This window comes from Dermacentor albipictus, chromosome 2, assembly GCF_038994185.2.
Source record: "Dermacentor albipictus isolate Rhodes 1998 colony chromosome 2, USDA_Dalb.pri_finalv2, whole genome shotgun sequence".
Taxonomy (NCBI): Eukaryota; Metazoa; Arthropoda; class Arachnida; order Ixodida; family Ixodidae; genus Dermacentor; species Dermacentor albipictus.
The window spans coordinates 86,017,138-86,037,310 of NC_091822.1; the positions used below are offsets into that span (position 1 = coordinate 86,017,138).

Sequence of the window (20,173 nt, forward strand, 5' to 3'; positions counted from 1 at the left end):
CCGTCACAGTCATAACGCCTTCGTCGATCCATTGACATCTGTTTTGTTCGTCATGGTTTCGTAATCATGATGTCGTCATTCGATCCTGATCGTGCCGTCATTTTCATGCGATCGTGAACACACAGTCGCTATCACCATTCCACTGCCTTACCGTCGCCGTCATGGTCGTGCTATCGTCGTTTTTCCAGCTTCATCATGCAGTTGCTCTCATACTATTATCGTCACGCCATCTTCAGCGTGCACTAGTCGTCATGTCATAGACCTCAAGTCATCGTCCCTCTCTCATCGTTATACTATCGCCATCATTTAGGAATTGACATACCATTTATGTCATGCCGTCGCTGTTACACTCCATTTCTTGGTCCATCCCCCCCCCCCCCGCTCCCATCGGCCTCATTACTTATTTTTCATTCCATCGTCGCCACTGCGCTGGCGTAGTACAGTCGTCGTCATGCCGCCATGATCATGGGCGACCTTGGCAAGCATGTCAACAGCAAAGCTGGACGATATCGGAGAATGACCGATATCGCCGAATCAACGAAGGTCTCATAATGACCACTACACATGACATATAAACGTGACTTCAGGAATACGCTGCGTCACTGCATTGCTCGAATTCTACGCGCATTGTCGTCAACTGTAATCTAGGTCATCCATGAAAACGTGCTTGCCTTCATTGCTTTAATTAGTGCAATTATCAACGTCTTCAAGTAACTGTTATAGTTGGTGTGTTTGCCTACGTAGTCTTTAACCACTCGTACAGTTTTGTGACTTCAGTTCATACCTGTGGTCATTCAAAATTCCCTTTATCGAATTCTGATAAGAGGCACTCCCACAGCTTTAACTTTCGGAGCTTCTCCTGAAAATGCATCACTTTTGACGCAGGTGCTGTGAGTGCGATTGTGTTAATAGAGTTGAAACTCGATTTAACGAAGTGATGAACGCGTTCGAATTATTCCATTAAAGCGGGAAGTTCGGAAAAATCGAGTACGAGATTTTTCGTTCATTCGAAATCTAAAATTGTAACGTAGCGACATCAAAAAGTTACGCAGCATTGTATGTTGCGCCAACCCACACCTGCGCGTGTAAGAAGACCGAGATGGCGGCCCGACTACTGCTGTACCTAGCGCTATCTGGTATGTAAGAGTGCTAGCGATTGCTGAGTCCGTTTTTTTGTGCATGGAGGCGGCATTCAGCCTTGTCAAAATAAAGGTAGGGCGATAGCGTTAGAACGCATGCGCGAAGAAACGCCCGTCTGCGTTAAAATTAGAAAGAAATAAGTTTTTATTACTCAATTATTTCTGAAAAAGTTTCACTAAATCGGGTTTAATGCAAGCTAATTTCCTTAATTTCGGTTGATGACAACGTTAAACCTCATGGCTACTTGCCAGGGAATGGAAATTTCTTCGTTAGATCAGGAACTTCCTAAAATCAGGTTTCGTTAAATCGAGTTTCTATTGTGTAAAAAGAATTAATTGTGATTTAAGTTCGGTCACCATTTTTCCTTATTTCATTTCAGAGAATGCTCCGTATGGTGTACGTGTCAACTCAATCAAGTAAGAGCGCTATGCAGTTTGTCGCTGGATTTGCTTATTCAACTGTTTCTGTTTTAAGGTTTCCATGCGGACAATGACTAACACAGCTACTATAAAAGCTTTGCTGATCCTACGCACCGTGGGAATTGATTTTATACGAAGCAATTGACAGGTAGCTTTGGATCCTGGATTGTGATCCTGGTGTGATGCGAGCCTCTGAGTGATGAAAACAGCAACGCGACGACGTCGGTGAAGGGTATAGAATAGCGACGATGGTACGAATGACTTTTGTACGCCACCGAAAGGACATTATGGTGCTGCAATGAACAGAACTTTCATCTCCTGCGATGTTTATATTTCTACCGTACATCGCTCACAAGCGACGCCTAAATTCAAACACCAGATTAGGCGCAGGCACCGTATGATTCACTGACGCAGCGACGTTAATGGCTCTCTGCGATGCTCACAGTGGTAAAATGATGATGAAAGGCATATGTTACATATATGCTATAACCCATTATCTAATAATAAAAAAAATGATTGGCCAACGATAGGAGTATGTCCAGTGGCCACAAGATAGGGTAGGTTAAATATTAGAAGGTAAGAAAATGAAGGAAATATATCAAAATATCTTATCCTCATTACCATCAGCACATTTTTATATCTGCTGTCAGGACGAAGGTCTCTTGCAGCGATATCCAAATACGCCTGTGTTGCGCTAGCCGATTCGATGATGCGCATGCACATTTTCTAGTTTCCGGACACCACAAAACTTTCTGCAGTCCTCGACTGCGCGTCCGTTCTCTTGGAACCCATTGTGTAACTCAATTTTCCGCCGCTTGTTCGTACCTCGATTTACATGACCTGCCCCGCTTGAACTTTTTTCTCCTAATATCAGCGTATCGGCTTTCTTAGTTTAGTCTCTGTTCCAAACCTCTCTCTAATTATCTCTTAGCATTACGTCTCACAGTTTTAGTGACAAGCTTCCTTGTTAACGGCTTAGTTTCTCCCCTTGTGTTAATGAGATAGGTCCTGCTACCGAAACTATGGCCAGCCTTTCTGGGGAACTTAGTGACCACGGCCTTCTGTGAGCGCTTCACCTGAATAAATTCTAGGGACTGAGTGGCAATTATTAATTATTTTTTACTCGCCAGGCTATTGGAGATTACCTTTGTCTTCTCCTTATTAATCTTCAACCTTACTCTTGCATATTCTTCGTTAGGGTCATCAACAATTTCTAAAATTTCGTCTCCAACCAAATGAAAGATGTTCAACGTTGATCTGTTAGATAGTCGCCGTTTATCAGCAAATTTAGTAGCCTGTTTATTTATTCTAACCATGCAATGCAAAGCATAGGGCAAATTGAGTCTTCCTGGCTGACCTCTTTTCGATATGTATTTTCCTATTTGCCTTGTGGAGAATTAGGGCCGCTGTGAAATCTGCAGCTTACTAGGGAGCTATCCACGTATGCTCCTGTACTCCTTGATTACGGAATGCGTCCTTCACTAGTGCTATCTCTACTGGATCAAACACCTTTTTTCATATCCTATAAAAATCATCTTAGAAGTTCCTTTACTGCTCAGATTGCCAATTTCCCTGATGTATGATGAACGTGATTCATCGTAGAGCACCTCTTTTTGAAGCCAGCATGCTCTCTTTGATTGGTCAAGTATTGCTTTGATAATCCTGGGAATTACCTTCTTGAATATTTTCTACAATACTGAAAGCAAGCTAATGGCCTATATCTCTTGAATTCATTAAAGTCTCCCTTCTTATGGATCAGTATAATGTTGACATTCTTCAAGCTCTCTGGTACACCTGAAGTCACGAGGCATTGGGCATGAAGGGCCGCACGCTTTTGAAGCGTAATATTTTGTCCATGTTTGATCAAATCGACTGTTATTCCGTGCTCTCCTGGCCCTTTTCGTCGCGACATGTCTCGAAAAGTCCTTCTAAATTCATCGCTAGTTACACAAAGAGCCTCTATGTCCAGTTCGTCCCCACTTTCAATGAAGGATAGGTCGTTGCTTCATTTACTGTGCACCTTAGTATAGAAAACTTCCGCTTACGCAACACATTAAGAAAACTGCTCTATTTCATCATTTCATGAAGTTCATATATCCATACATTTAGTTCATATATATATATACATTTAGTTCATACATTTAGTTCAATATATTTAGTTCATATATGCTATTTAGCTTTATTACGACGGTGGCCGCGCTCTCGATAACGCTGTAGAGTTACTCAATGTTGCCCGATATGTCCATATGATTTAGGAACACTACCACCTAGTTCCTCTCACCCGGAAAACCTCTGCCGCATAGGACGGACGTGGCCGTTATTCAGCACTGTCTAAACTTCACCAGTCCTAACCTTCCGAGGGAATCTAGGGCCCCCTAAGCATGAAATGTGATGTGCCATTTTGTTAAGCGGTCTTTGTGTTTTTGAGATACTTGGTTGAAAATTCTCTGCTATATAAATTAGACAGTCAAGTATCACAAGCCAGAACTGTGCGATCCAATGTGCTAAATAGGAGGCGTCGTACATCGTGCTCTTTCTGATTAAACTGTTTGTGTGCCTTGGAAACATGGATATTGTTACGAATTGGGCGTGCATTATACGTACAGTCAAGAGTTCGACGAAAGTTCGTATGGTCAGGTAACATGATGAAGAAGAAATTGCGGCCACTGACCAAGTCAAGGTGAAAAAACAACACACAGAGACGTTTCGGGATCAAGGAACCCGTACGGCTCCCGAAACGTCTCTGTGTGTTGTTTTTCCACCTTGACTTGGTCAGTGGCCGCAATTTCTTCTTCATTATACGTACAGCTTTTATTCGTGATCTATTGTTACATAGCACAGAACAGATTCGAGCTCATTCGCACTAACTTGTAGGTCACATCACCCCACGCTAACTGGCTTAGCGTACGGTGGGGCTCCAGCAATTAACCAGGTAGCGCTTTTGTTTAAAACATTGGGTGCCTAATACGTGCTCTTTTGTCATATTTTGCAAGTTTGTCGGGGCTGAATAAGGCTTGTAGTACATTTGTGCGCACATGTACTAGCGTGACGTGCGGCTAGCCACATGGATGGCTAGGAATTGCGCACATGTAGGTTTCAGTTACATTGTCCTTTTGAGTGAACAGCACAGTGCAGTCAACAGAACGTTCTCAGGGCTATGTTTTCCTTTCGTAATTGCCTCATGCCACGAGGTTAAGTGCTGGTCGAGCTGGTGCGTAGAAGAAATAGAAGAAGAAAAAACAGCGCAAGAAAATCACACACACGCAAAAACAAGCAGCGCACTGGACGAATGCAGGCGCTCATTTAGTTCAGCATTTCGTTCTGTCCAGTTTTTGCTCTTGTTCACGCGTTTACTTCCATGGTTTTCTCGTTACGCACATAAATGGGCACCAGAACAACAGAGTCTCTGTTGTCGTTCAGCTGCACTTTAAGTATTCGACAGTGGCGGTACTTATTACCTACCATGAGATACTTTGTCACCCTTATCCGCTTGATCGTAAAAATTACCAGAAAAGAAACTCATACGGGTTCCTTGAAAGAAAACGTAGTTGAAGAAAAATTGGTCCTGGTCGAGGACATAACCCTGGAACCACCGCCTTTCCAACGCAGCCACTCTACCGTCTGAGCTGACCAGGCGGCTAGCAGATGGCAAGACGTAGCCGAATTTGTCAACAATTCGAAACAAAGGCAAGCGTGTGACGTAATAGTTCTGCAGAAACCCACAAGTTCAAGAGAAGCAATTATTAAAGGAAAAATCAGGCATCTACCCGATCGCAGCAATTGCTACAAAGGACTTCGCCCTGCCATCTGCTAGCCGCCTGGTTAGCTCAGACGGTAGAGTGGCTGCGTTAGAAAGGCGGTGGTTCCGGGGTTAAGTCCCGGACCAGAACGCGTTTTTCTTCAACTGCGAGGTTTTTCTTTCAAGGAACCCGTATGGGTTTCCTTTGTAGCAATTGGCACGATTGGGTGGATATCTGATTTTCGCTTTATTTGTTACGTCTCTCCACCTTGCAGGTTTCCGCAGAACTATTACGTTAAACCTGAAGAAGTTCAAATTCTTGTTCATATGGAAACTTTGTTACGGCTTCCGTGGTATTAAAGTTCACCACTCTCAGTATTACGGTAAAGCGTCTAGTGAGAATGTTGCAGTCCTGCAGAGCGTGTTCGAGAAAACATATATGACTGGGCGGCGTCTACCTTCTAAGCTTTAGTGAAATAATTTATATGCCAAATAATAAAGAATGTGACAATGAGAAATATGAATGAAACACACCAGACTATTCACAGACACGGTCCAATTGCAGTGCTATGTATGGATGAATTGCAACGTTATCATAGCGTGCTGACCCTGAAACGAGACCACCGCGACAGCGCAGGTGTCGTTAGCAAAGCTCACGCCACTCCTCCCCCCCCCCCCCCCCCAGTGATGGCTAGACAAAATCTTTTCAGCATCCATAGCAAGCCACTGCGTTGTTTAGGTATGCTAAACACCAGAATTTTAAAAAAGTATTTACGCAGTTCAACAAGATGACAGAAGACTGCCTTGGCTTGATTGCATATTTACTGCATATCTTTGTTACCTAAGTACCACGGCTGCCGTTATTCTTCTAATTGTATATTGAGGATAACCACTCCCATAGCCTTGGTGTGTTGAGGCAGCATGTGAGAGCAACAGTGGTCAGCTGCCTGCCTTTAGGACCACGCAATACATCACATCTAGAGTTTAATGACCGCTTGTGGTGACGTGGGTGGAGTGCATTAAAAGTGCGTCATGGTGCGCGTAGTAATCATTGTGTATGCAAGGAGTGTTTACATGTTGACACTCACTAGCGCCGGCATGAGCGCTCGCCAGATAGTGTTCACTGTAGCAGAGGCGGCTCCTCTCTGAGTAGGACCCCAGCGTGCAGCTTCATCTCCTCATTGCTCCTCCGTCATTTCGAACAGTATCAGTGAATAGAAAATACACTGATATGATTGGGTGTCAGCAGCATGTGCTGTGCTTCGATAACTTGCCGAATTAAAGATCCGCACGCACACATTTGTGCGTGAAACTTGACAGGCAACAAGCTCGGCCAAAAAACTGAATTGTTTCCCAATTCAAATGCACCAGCCGACACCGGTGAATGTATGGGAAAATTTGTAAAGCCAAGTATGGACGGCTGTCCTCAATTACAAGTTAGATCCCTAGGCACAGAAGAAAATGGGGAATATCATGGAATCGCTGGTATGTACAAGCCATGGCACCAAAAAATCCTGTAGCACTTCCAGTAGGGCTGCACCAGGTTGGTCGGATCCCTTGTATCGTCATCTGACTGGAGAAGGAGCGAACAATAACTGGGCACATCTTCTGGTGGAGTGTCCGCACTTACAATATTTTCCATCCGTAGTCATTGCGCAGCACAGTACTACTGTGACCACATAGCAAGGCCGTCGTCATCGCATCGAGGCCGTGATATGGGTGGCCTAGCCTAAAACTGGATGCCTCGATATCAGAGAGGCGCAAAGCTATCCAGGCTTCAAGGCTTCGTAAACCCGGAGTGCGGTACTGATGACGTCGAGCAAGTCAACGTAGTTCCGATAACGCAATAAAAAAAGAAACCAGCGGATGCAAAGAATGAACTATTTCCGAGAAAGGTGTTACGTGGGTTCGGTAAACAGCGAATGAATTATGGGGCTGACAGAGTTGATAAAGGGGAAATGGAGATAAATGAGGTGGAATCTCATCCTGAAGCTTACCTTATTAGCCGATGGGGATGATGCCCTTTGTGCCCGGCATCGCCTCTTGCGCAAGTGTGAAAGCGACATGCGAAGTAGGCGAAAATGACAGGCAAAGTATCATAAAAATTATGTACTTTTTCTTTGCAGCCCGGGTCGTATCAAGACGTTGATTGGGAAAAGGCCTGAGCTCAGCGTAGAAGAACACATGGAGGTACGTGCCATAACTAGTAGTATAATGATTGTAATAATAATAAAAATTCGGCAGAATTGTTTGCATCGTATCAGATTGTCTGGTGTGCTCTAAATATATTTGCTCTAACTGTTTTCTTTCGTGTAGAGTAGCATTTAATGTTGCAAGCAGCACTGTGTCTATGGTTAAAACTATGGGATTTTACGTGCCAAAATATGTGTCTGTGGTTAAAGGCCCTCCAAGACTGCACAGCAGCACTGACATTTGGGAATTGATTTCAGAAACATCAGTTCACTTGAAATAGTGTTTAGTGGTGCAATTTGTGTATATTCAGTTTCATCATGAAGCCCCTATGACCACAGGAACCCTGTTAAATCTGATATTGTATGTCACACTGTATACGCAAGGTTAAATTTCCTAGCTGCAACTGATTTGTTTCTTTCTGGTGTAATTTTCCTAATTTCTTTTATTTATTCGTCACACTCTCAGGGCCTTACGCATTATAGAGGGGAGTGGTACTAAGTATGATACATAGTAAAGAACGAATGCTGGGACAAAAATTTAGATAAAAACGTTTGCTGTTGTACGATATTGGCTACGGTCATAAAAGTAAACAAACAATGCAAAAGTTCTTGGTAATATAATTTCAGGTAAAGTGTTAAGAAAAAATAACCGACAATTACGATACTCCGTAATCAAAGATTTCAGCGAAGCTCTATACGTGTTTTCATTTCGCGATATATTGGCTGGTGTGGACAATGGGTCTCGTGCGGCACGCTGCATACGGATAGAAGTGCGGCGCCAGTGCCTCGCTAATCTGCAGATCGCGAAGCCGTGGGGCCAGTGCGTTGGTGACGCGTGGGCGCGATTCGCAGAAGCCGCTGCCGAAAAAAAAAAAAACCTTCCCAGACAACGCGCGCTACTCTAGCGCCATCTCGTAGCCACCGTTCTCGCTCTAAACTTTTCTTTTCACGCTTTCGCCGTGCCATCCTCTGCTTTCCTACTCGCGCCACTTCTCTCTCGCCGCGTTTTTCATCCACCGCTGCTCTCTCATCGTTCGCTGTGCTCTTTCGCTCGGTTACGCCGACGATCACCGCAGGAATCGCCAAGAGCTGCGCTCTAAAATTGTGATATTTATAGGTGCGATATCATCCATAAGGTTGTTCCATTCTATACGTGTACGAAGTGAGAAAGACTGAGAAAAATGTTTTGTGCGAAACATTTGAGCTCCCACCTATTAGGACAGTGGCTCACACGGAGAGATGGATGATGCGGTCTTGTAAAAAAAACTGTACATGCAATATAGGATCAATGAAGCCTGTGAAAGAGTGCTAAACGAACAATCTGATGGCAAAAAGACGGCAAACCAAAGTTTAGATTGCAGTGATGTAGTGCCCGTAGTTCTGGTATAAATACACCAGAAATAGCAGAAGTGTGCCAATCGAAGTCAACGCGGGCGAGGCGAAGGTCGACGTACATGGTATATGCATTTATGTGTATTAGGATTGGGGAATCAAAAATGCTGGTATGTTGCGGAATTATTGTCGCATTGTTTTCTTCGTACCATTGTCCGACCCTAAATTATTTTCCAGACCGCCTGTTTCGTTTAGTACAGTGCAACTTTTTGTTCGTTTTCTTACGCCCATCTATATCGACGTTTTCTTTCGCGTGGAATTTTGTTGACATCATATTTTTACACGTCACAGAAGGAGTTACAGATTATAATAGTCAAAATACAGTTGATTCCAGTTAGCAATTACTTTCCCGCGAAATATCCCTGAGAGATCAGTACAAACCTAGATTACTGTACCAATAATTTCCTCCGTACTTTTATTAAAATTGCATGCGTAGAGTAAGTACATCGAACTGACCTGGCTATTTCAGTGCGTCCTCTGTAGTCCTTCACACGTTGTTTATCTTCACTAACAGCTGGTTTTCACATTTTTCTTTTGTTATTTTTCCTCGTTTTCTTTTGGACACATCTGGCAGCGACACTGAAAACTCTATGTGCGCGCTGCATAGAAAGTCTGTGTTGTAACGGGCCAACATGTTTCACGGAAGGTTTAGGTTACTGAGTGCCGCTATGTTCTGGTTCGAATCCTCTAGTAAGCACGGCGCCTAATTGTTGGCGGGGGTAGGGGAAGGGTCCTGCGGTAGGGCCAGTGAAAAACCTAGAAATCGTCCATAGGTAATTCTGTGGCATCAACTTTCGAAGTGGCCGTCGTTACGAAGCCCTAGAATAATCGTTGATATTTGTTGGCCCGTGGCTGGTGGATCACCTCCCGGCGCTCTTTGGCTAATTGCAATGAATGCCAGCAAGCGTTCAAGTTCCTAGAAAATGTGGCCTAATGTGTAATGCAATTTAATATAAAGCTGCATAATATCCAGCCCTACAATATAGGACTCGTGTATTACGACCGTAGATTGGAGTGTATAGAACTCACGCATATATTAGATAGAAACTTACGCATATAATAGCCAAAAACTTCTCTCGATATCACATAGGCCACACATCGGACTAAGCGAAGAAAGAGGAGCTGACCTTACTGAATATGACAGGAGCCTAAAAACGCTTCAAGTAAAGAGAGAGAAAACTTTATTGAAAGTTAAAAGCTGAGACGCAGCAAGAGAGGAGCGCAAATCTGCAAGCCTGCCATGTTTTCTTAACCAAAGGGTCGCTGCAGGACGCGGATCGTGAGAAGCTGGTAACTAAGCTGTATGTTTTCCTCCTTTTTGGACACTGTTGGTTCCGCAAAATATAGGTGCTCTAGGCTGCATGCCCTGTTATAGCTTGCTTCATTAAAAACGTTTCTGGTATCATGTTGTCGGTTACTGAAGTGAGTCATTGAACTACAGGGGGCATTACCAATTAAAGAAAAGAATCGCTAAATCATAAAATTATTATAGATCTTAATTTTATACAAAAAATCTTACATTTATTTGTTTACTTACAGGTCTGTTTAGCATGGCTTTTTATCGCAGGGCCATGTGGGCCGACCCCGGAGTGACCGCAGTGTAGGGTAAAATTTAGTAAACGTTCGACAATGTTGACTTTATTAACGCCCGTATAGGGTTCATTTTACCTACTATGAAACTATCTATCGCTTCTTCGCTAAGTGAGAACTACATTTTCACACCTCTTTACAATCATTAACAGGCTTGGCGACGCGAAAGGGTTGTTCTTCGCTCAATAGATCACATGTATACCAAGATCCCACGTGCGCCAAACCAGTCTTAAGTCACCAAATGATCGAACAGAGCGAGTTTGTGCAATTTCTAATCACGTAATTAGACAGTCTTGTTCGAGATGCCAAGAAGGTGTTACAAATTCACATTTTTGACCTAATACACTTTTATAAAGTAGGTATTTAGGATCAGAGGGCGCGCCCTTGAAGTTACGGTGCAGGTAGCCTAACATGTGTTCAAGGTTGGTAATAACGTAATGGGCGTGAATTAACCGTGACATATCTGTAGCTGTCAAATATTTGTATGTGGTTTCTTTCTAGAGCAACGTTGTTCAGGTGATAAATAATTCTCGAGGTTCTGATGTAAATAACTGTGAAATGTCGACAGCATATGTTAGTCTATCATACAGGTGTCGCGTGAATGTGACACACTTACCGATGCCCACCGCTGCATAGCTCAAAACAGAACCGTCATTATTTCTTTCATGTGTTTACTTAGGATTGCAAATCAGTTTCAGTGGAATCCCGCAAAGTAGAGGACGCATCATGAAATGAATAACCGTCACCGATCAGGAAGTAGCATGAAGCTACGAAGGAAAACCACATGGGTTTCTCACAAAAAAAAACTCACATTTCGGAAAAAACTTTGTCCTCGTTAGGCATTCAAACCCATGACCAACGCCTTTCCAGGACAGTCACTCTACCATCTGAGCTAACATGAAAGAGGCTAGCTGAACGCAGCGAGAGTGTGAATTAATCGACAACTGGAAGAAAAGGGAGACTGAATGTGACAAATCACTTCCACCAAATCCTGCAAGGTGGAGGATGCGCCATAAAGGAAAGTTTGTTATCCATTCGCACGCAGTACAAGCTACAAAGGAAACGAGTTCTGGTCCCTCATAATAATTTTCAATATTTAGGTATCATCATCATCATCATCAGCCTGGTTACGCCCACTGCAGGGCAAAGGCCTCTCCAATATTTCTCCAACAAACCCGGTCATGTACTAATTGTGGCCACGCCGTCCCAGCAAACTTCTTAATCTCATCCGCCCACCTAACTTTCTGCCGCCCCCTACTACGCTTCCCTTCCCTTGGGATCCAGTCCGTAACCCTTAATGACCATCGGTTATCTTGCCTCCTCATTACATGTCCTGCCCATGCCCATTTCTTTTCTTGATTTCAACTAAGATGTCATTAACTCGCGTTTGTTCCCTGACCCAATCTGCTCTTTTCTTATCCCTTAACGTTACACCTATCATTCTTCTTTCCATAGCTCGTTGCGTCGTCCTCAATTTGAGTAGAACTCTTTTCGTAAGCCTTCAGGTTTCTGCCCCGTAGGTGAGTACTGGTAAGACACAGCTATTATAGACTTTTCTCTTGAGGGATAATGGTAACCTGCTGCTCATGATCTGAGAATCCCTGCCAAACGCACCCCATCCCACTCTTATTCTCCTGATTATTTCCGTCTCATGATCCGGATCTGCCGTTACTACCTGGCCCAAGTAGGTGTATTCCCTTACGATTTCCAGTGCCTCGTTGCCTATTGTAAATTGCTGTTCTCTTCCCAGACTGTTAAACATTACTGTAGTTTTCTGCAGATTAATTTTTAGACCCACTCTTCTGCTTTGCCTCTCCAGGTCAGTGAGCATGCACTGCAATTGGCCCCCTGAGTTACTAAGCAAGACAATATCATCGGCGAATCGCAAGTTACTAAGGTACTCTCCATTAACTTTTATCCCCAATTCTTCCCGATCCAGGTCTCTGAATACCTCCTGTAAACATGCTGTGAATAGCGTTGGAGAGATCGTATCTCCCTGCCTGGCGCCTTTCTTTATTGGGATTTTGTTGCTTGCTTTATGGACGACTACGGTGGCTGTGGAGCCGCTATAGATATCTTTCAGTATTTTTTACATATGGCTCGTCTACAACCTGATTCCGTAATGCCTCCATGACTGCTGAGGTTTCGACAGAATCAAACGCTTTCTCGTAATTAATGAAATGTATATATATAAGGGTTGGTTATATTCCGCACATTTCTCTATCACCTGATTGATAGTGTGAATATGATCTATTGTTGAGTAGCCTTTACGGAATCCTGCCTGGTCCTTTGCTTGACAGAAGTCTAAGGTGTTCCTGATTCTATTTGCGATTACCCTAGTAAATAGTTTGTAGGCAAGGGACAGTAAGCTGATCGGTCTATAATTTTTCAAGTCTTTGGCGTCTCCTTTCTTATGAATTAGGATTATGTTAGCGTTCTTCCAAGATTCCGGTACGCTCGAGGTCATGAGGCATTGCGTATACAGGGTGGTCAGTTTCTCTAGAACAATCTGTCCACCATTCTTCAACAAATCTGCTGTTACCTGATGCTCCCCAGCTGCCTTCCCCCTTTGCATATCTCCCAAGGCTTTCTTTACTTCTTCCGGTGTTACCTTTGGGATTTCGAATTCCTCTAGACTATTTTCCCTTCCATTATCGTCGTGGGTGCCACTGGTACTGTATAAATCTCTATAGAACTAGTCAGCCACTTGAACTATCTCATCCATATTAGTAATGATATTGTCGGCTTTGTCTCTTAACGCATACATCTGATTCTTGCCGATTCCTAGTTTCTTCTTCGCTGTTTTTAGGCTTCCTCCGTTCCTGAGAGCATGTTCAATTCTATCCATATTATACTTCCTTATGTCAGCTGTCTTACGCTTGTTGATTAACTTCGAAAGTTCTGCCAGTTCTATTCTAGCTGTAGGATTAGAGGCTTTCATACATTGGCGTTTCTCGATCAGATCTTTCGTCTCCTGCGATAGTTTGCCGGTATCCTGCCTAATGGAGTTACCAGCGACTTCCATTGCACACTGCTTAATGATGCCCACAAGATTGTCGTTCATTGTTTCAACACTAAGGTCCTCTTCCTGAGTTAAAGCTGAATACCTGTTCTGTAGCTTGATCTGGAATTCTTCTATTTTCCCTCTTACCGCTAACTCATTAATCGGCTTCTTATGTACTAGTTTCTTCCGTTCCCTCCTCAGGTCTAGGCTAATTCGAGTTCTTACCATCCTGTGGTCACTGCAGCGCACTTTGTCGAGCACGTCCACATCTTGAATGATGCCAGGGTTAGCGCAGAGTATGAAGTCTATTTCATTTCTAGTCTCGCCGTTCGGGCTCCTCCACGTCCACTTTCGGCTATCCCGCTTGCGGAAGAAGGTATTCATTATCCTCGTATCATTCTGTTCCGCAAACTCTACTAATAACTCTCCCCTGCTATTCCTAGCGCCTATGCCATATTCCGCCACTGCATTGTCTCCAGCCTGCTTCTTGCCTACCTTGGCATTAAAGTCGCCCATTAGTATAGTGTATTTGGTTTTCACTCTACCCATCGCCGATTCAACGTCTTCATAGAAGCTTTCGACTTCCTGGTCATCATGACTGGATGTAGGGGCGTAGACTTGTACAATCTTCATTTTGTACCTCTTATTAAGTTTCACAACAAGACCTGCCACCCTCTCGTTAATGCTATAGAATTCCTGTATGTTACCAGCTATATTCTTATTAATCAGGAATCCGACTCCTAGTTCTCTTCTCTCCGCTAAGCCCCTGTAGCACAGGACGTGCCCGCTTTTTAGCACTGTATATGCTTCTTTTGGCCTCCTAACTTCACTGAGCCCTATTATATCCCATTTAGTTCCCTCTAATTCCTCCAATAGCACTGCTAGACTCGCCTCACTAGATAACGTTCTAGCGTTAAACGTTGCCAGGTTCATATTCCATCGGCGGCCTGTCCGGAGTCAGTGATTCTTAGCACCCTCTCCTGCGTTGCAGGTCTGACCGCCGCCGTGGTCAGTTGCTTCGCAGCTGCTGGCGACTGAGGGCCGGGGTTTGATTGTTATGTTCATATAGGAGGTTGTGGCCAAGTACTGCACCAGGGTGGCCAATCCTGCTCTGGTGAGGAAGTGCGTTACCAGTTCTGGTCACCGGGATCAGGCCACACTCCAGGCCTGTTTGTGCAATTTTATCAACACGCGGATATTTTGTTTTTTAAATCCGGTGGAAAATTGCCTGCACCGGGATTCGAACCACGGACCTCTTGCACGCGAGGCGGGTGTTCTACCTCTACGCCACCGCTGCACTTAGGTATATAAATTCCTAACCCAGGACTTCATACATAAGCAGCAATCAAGGTCCTTCAAATAATCTTGCGCACTGACGTCAGTCACACTCCATTCTTTGACATTACCCAAGCATTGGCGGCGTATCTGTGTAATCTGTACTCGCGCTATAAATTTTGAGAGAGAAAAAAGAGAGAAAACGGTTATTAGGAGTAAGCCTAGACCGGGTCTTCCGTAGTAACGCAGGTTAGCGCTTCCTGTCGCTTTATGGTGAGGTTATGGGCCCTGAACATGGCGGCGAATGTGTGCCAAGAGGAGGGGTCATAGCATCGGCATAGATCTTAGGGAGGAACGGCCCAAGCTCTCCCACGCTGAAGGGAGGAGTAATGGGTGTTGGCGGGCGAACAGATAAGGGTTTCAAAACGCCTGAGGCAGCCCTATTAAATGTATGGAGCGCGAAGATACTGCCAGCAGGCGTTACATGTAGGTGACCACCTCTGGATTCGATGCTATGAAGGAAAGCATGATATGACAATCTTTGTATCAGCGCCTGTCGAATAAGTGCGCCACATGCGCACGAGAACTATGGAGCTGGAGAATGAAGAAGTCAGTAATTTACGGAAGTCTCTGAGCTTAGCGCGCCCTTGTTTGCGGTGTTCTCCTCTAATTGCTCTTGGGGAACAGTACGCTGGCCATCTGCTCAGCTGGCTTGGTGAAGAGGTTTCGCGGATAAAGACATTATTTATATCGTGAGGGCCAGGGACCCATTCCTGTAGTACTCAGGAGTTGCGCATGGGCCAGCATGTAGGTCTTCGTGGTGGTATGTGTATGGACAAGGAGTACGTTAAGCGCGAAGTCACAAAACTCACTCTCACCACTGGATTTCACGATAATTTTGCGAGTGAAGGGTTCAAGTTAGGAAATGGCTTCTGCGAGACCCTATGTTCCGACGTCTGTGGCCGACCAGACCGCATTGTAATGCCTCAGAAATGTTGACTGGGGTCCGACTACTCCTGTGGTAGTCTCCTCTGGTATGGGAACTCCATCCACGATAGTATACGCCGTGTCCTTGGTTTAAGAGGTGTGCCGCTCTTGGTCCTCTTCCCAGATCCCTCTCGAGGTCAATGGTCCCGGAAACGGGAATTACTACAAATCGCAGTACCGGCTACTATAACGAAAGTGGTGGTTCCAAGCGAGGCACGCGGTCAGGACTGTGTCTGGGCTGTTCGAGGATGTTTCATCTCTGGTTTTAAGTTGTGAGCTGAAGTTACTATATAAAGCGAGCTCTGTAAGCGAGGAGCGGCGCGTCAGTGGCCTTGTAGCGGTGAGGTACCCCTAAAGCGAATAACGCCCCAGAATACATTCGAACAAAAATTCACCTAGCACGCCCGCATATAAAGTTGCCAATCCCACCGTCCCTCGCCGCTACAAGGCAGCTGACATGCCATGCTGTCAACGCTCGCGAGATATTGTTAAAAATTGCAAGGGTGTACGTGGTAAAAGAGCAGGAGGGTGCTCCCACTTCGCTGACAATTACGTACCAGAGCTTGGAGCTTATTATGTTGGGTAGCGTGGAGCTACACGTACGGGCATGAGTACATTATCCAGACATATGTTATTGCCTCGCTGGTTTTGCGCAGTGCATGGCCGTTGGGGCTTGATCTGTGATGTGTTGTGTGGTTCCACATTACACACGTAGTCCTAATCGGAAACTACGGCTTTGGGGTCGTACTTTTCCTTGGGACAAGTTTGCAATGACACTGCTGCAGTTCTTGCACGATGCAGAGTTGGTAGTTTTTGTTTAAATTTCTTTTATTCTTGGTGCTTTGCAGCAAATCCCCTCGACAACAAAAAAAAGAAAACGATCGTCTTTACTTTGGCGGTAGTTCCTCGTAGCCATTTTGGTGTCCGCCATCCTGCTGCCTTATGAATCAAATGAATATGATGGAGTGACCGTGGGGGATACGTTCGCTAACCATGCGAAGGATCATTAGGTTGCGGGTCGCTTGTGCTTTTGCAGGCGAGCTAAATGTGTAATTGCGAAATTTTGTAGGCCACCATTGCAATCTGAACCTGGCAACGTTTAACACTAGAACGTTATCTAGTGAGATGAGTCTAGCAGTGCTATTAGAGGAGTTAGCAGGCAGTAAACGGTATGTAACAGGACTCAGTGAGGTTAGTGGGACAAAAGATGCATAAAAAGTGCTAAAAAGCGGGCACGTCCTGTGCTACCGGAGCTTAGCGGAGAGGCGCGAACTTGGAGTCGGATTCCCGATTAATAAGGATATAGCTGGTAACATAGAGGAATTCTATAGCATTAACGAAAGGGTGGCAGGTCTTGTGAAACTTAATAAGACGTACAAATTGAAGGTCGTACAGATCCACGCCCTTACATCCCGTCATGATGACCAGGAAGTCGAAAATGTCTATGAACACGTGGAATCGGCGATGGGTAAAGTTAATCCAAAATACACTATACTGATGGGCGACTTCAATGCCAAGGTAGGCAAGAAACAGGCTGGGAACAAGTCAGTGGGGGAATATGGCATAGGTTCCAGGAATACCATGGGAGAGATATTAGTAGAGTTTGCAGAATGGACTAGTATGCGCTCTGTTTCTTCTCTTTTATGTGTAATGCATGCAAAGCCTGTAAGGCTCGCCTAATTTGCTGGATAATATTTCCAGTAAATGGCCACATTCCCTTGCTCTTTGCTGTCTGACCTTTTTGTTCGTGCAGCTGATGGATAAAATGGCCGGGCCCCTGCATGCGCTGGGACGAGTAGGCACACCGGACGAAGTTGCTGACTGCATCGCCTTCCTGGCATCTGATGAAGCAGCGTTTGTCACGGGGACCATTATGCCCATCGATGGGGGCTTCTTCCTTCTGTCCAGCGTCTCGGGTCCCGCCCGATCGTCGGATACGCGCAAGACTGCGCGAGAAGCCAAAGACATAACCTTTCTATGCTGACAAGGTACGCTGCAAGATCTAAGTACACGCTACATTTTGTACAAATAACTCCACTGTCTTATAAATCAAGGAATGTTTGGCGACTCGAGCTCTTCAGAGAAACAATTTCCCTTCTGAGCTTTATGAGGTTAAACAGGAACGCATACACGGCTCTGCAATACAGTAAATATTGGATGAAGAGTTACGCATGCTAGTTCGAATTGCTTACAAAGTTTAGGTTTGATTATGGAGGACGCACGTCGAACGTGCTGCCTTCCTTCAGCACTTAACACCTAAGGGCAAAATAAAGTTATCTGCGGTCTGCCATGCGTCCCCTTGATTACTGCGGCTAGACATATTGGATGAAGTCCTTGCTTTCCTTTCTTTGCGTTTCTTTTGCAAAAATATATTGTGTCCCTACAACTTAACTCCCATCGTGGTCGTATGTTATTGTGATGAAGGCACTCTGGTAAATTCTTAAACAAGCGGCAATGTGAAAGAAGCTAGCAAAGCAAGCTGCGCACTCCTTGAGACGACAAAATGAACTTTTATTCAGTACACAGTTTCTTTTTTCACATTCTTTGTAGGCACTACATGTTGTGCAGGATGTCATCTCCAAAACGTCCGCTGAAAAAATTGATTAAAACTCACTGAAAAATTGATCGCAGTGAAGATGTACGGTTTCTTGGGCATGGAAACGGCAATGTCATGGCAAAAATAAAACTGCATAGGGCAAATAGGCACCCTGCGGAAAATAAGTGAATCGAAACATACGGGGCGCAGCCACCAAACGTCCAATGTGTTAGTCGCATATCTTTAAATAATATTAGGCTTTCTCAAACTCAAAAGGAGAAAATAAGCAGTTATAGCTTCATACCACTTCAAGATGGTTCACTTATCATCCTAATGCCCTTAAGAGACTTCCTTTAAATTCAGCATTCGCTACTTTTAAGCAGCCTGCAACACTCATCTATCACATCAAAGAATGGCTCAACCATTAAAGAACGTCTTCTCGCCAATGCCATGCCGCAAAAAAATTTTCAAATCCTTCAACTAGAAGTCAAGTTATCTCTTCTTCCCCTCTCATTTCGTCCCCGCAAGCGCGCTAGGAGCTTCACAGTGGATGAACTGAGAGGACAATGCCCCAGCTGAAAGTTGACTGTTGCGAAGACGTCAGAGCTCGTGTCTGCGCTACGCCACTTAGTGTGCCGCTACCATCGTGGATACCACGCGCTTCAGACGCAGTTACGCGCAGTGCGAACGCAAAACTAACTTCCTGTCTTTTACAGATAGTACACATATATGCGTTTGACTCCTTTAATTCAAAATTAGCCATTATGTAATATGCTCTCGTGGTGATGCTCGTTCCAGTGAATCCAGACACGCCCGATGCCAGCGCGCCACTGCAGCCTTCGCCATCCGTCGTGAGCATCAACAGCTGCCAGCGCAACCCGCGAGTTTTTGCGGGCCTACAAGGGCATGACGCCAAGAACTGGCTCCAAAACTAAGACCTTGTAAGGAACATTAAAAGCAGTGCAGTTCAGAGAACTGGCGGAATGTCCCGTTCTACCTGTCTGATTTCACGAAAACCAGCATTTGGAACCATGAGACAGATCTTCTTCACTGAGCGACATTAACGTGATAGCGTCGGCAGGTTTTCGGCGCTCCCGCTGTTCGCGCTCAGGTCGCGAAGAAGCTCGATGAGCGCGTCCAGTTTTTCGGGGAATTATACACCTCATATAGTGAGAAAGTGCCTACATTATCCAAGTGTATGAACACCAACATGTTCCACGGTGACCGAATATGCCACATTATTAAAGGCGTAAACGCAATCGTCTTCAACGCCATTGCTACGCAAAATCCTGCTACTACACTATAAACAGAAAAACATCCAGATTCGCGTTTTTGGCTTGTCCTCTAGCCCATTCCCTTTGTACGTGCTTTTGCTCCCATTGAAAGGGCGTACAATAAAACTCCAATTGAGGTAGGCATTATTTGAGCATACAACGGGAATACCATAAAATATCCGCTTCACCCCCACTTGACTGGGAGGTGCAATGGGAGTTTTGTGAAGGAATTACAGGCGTTTTAGTATAGGTGTGGCAAGCACGTAGCGAAATGCCTGGTGGCGCGGGTCACGCGCTTACACAGCACCATATGGAACACCGCAGGCCGAAATATCGGACGCCGGCGATCATGGCTCAAGGGAACTCGGCCATCCGTGAACTGTCACTCGAGCAGGCGTTGCGCCTGCTCGGAGCAAGCGCCAGCGTCCAACACTTTGGCCTTCGGTATTCCGTCTGCAACTGCATAGACACGGCGTCCTGCCACGAAGCATCTCACCGCGTGCTCGCCACACGTGGCGCAATCGACGGCACAGGGCCACCGCTGAATTGACCAAGTCACGCGCACACAAGGTCCAATGGGGAATGAATCCGTCGCAGCTTTTCATCGGAAGTGCCTCCGAGGCCA

The 20,173-nt window shown here is 45.0% G+C and overlaps 1 protein-coding gene across 1 annotated transcript in view; it reads left to right on the plus strand.

The window, feature by feature from the left end:
- The window catches only part of LOC135900969 (cyclohexanol dehydrogenase-like), an 84,669-nt gene extending 65,428 nt beyond the window's left edge, over nucleotides 1-19,241 (plus strand). Inside the window, exons 6-9 of the mRNA XM_070533721.1 lie at nucleotides 1,520-1,556; nucleotides 7,425-7,488; nucleotides 17,492-17,726; nucleotides 19,073-19,241. Coding sequence (XP_070389822.1) covers nucleotides 1,520-1,556; nucleotides 7,425-7,488; nucleotides 17,492-17,722 — 332 coding nt within the window. The 3' untranslated portion in view covers nucleotides 17,723-17,726; nucleotides 19,073-19,241. The remainder of the gene's footprint in view (nucleotides 1-1,519; nucleotides 1,557-7,424; nucleotides 7,489-17,491; nucleotides 17,727-19,072) is intronic.
- The last annotated feature ends 932 nt before the right edge of the window (nucleotides 19,242-20,173 follow it).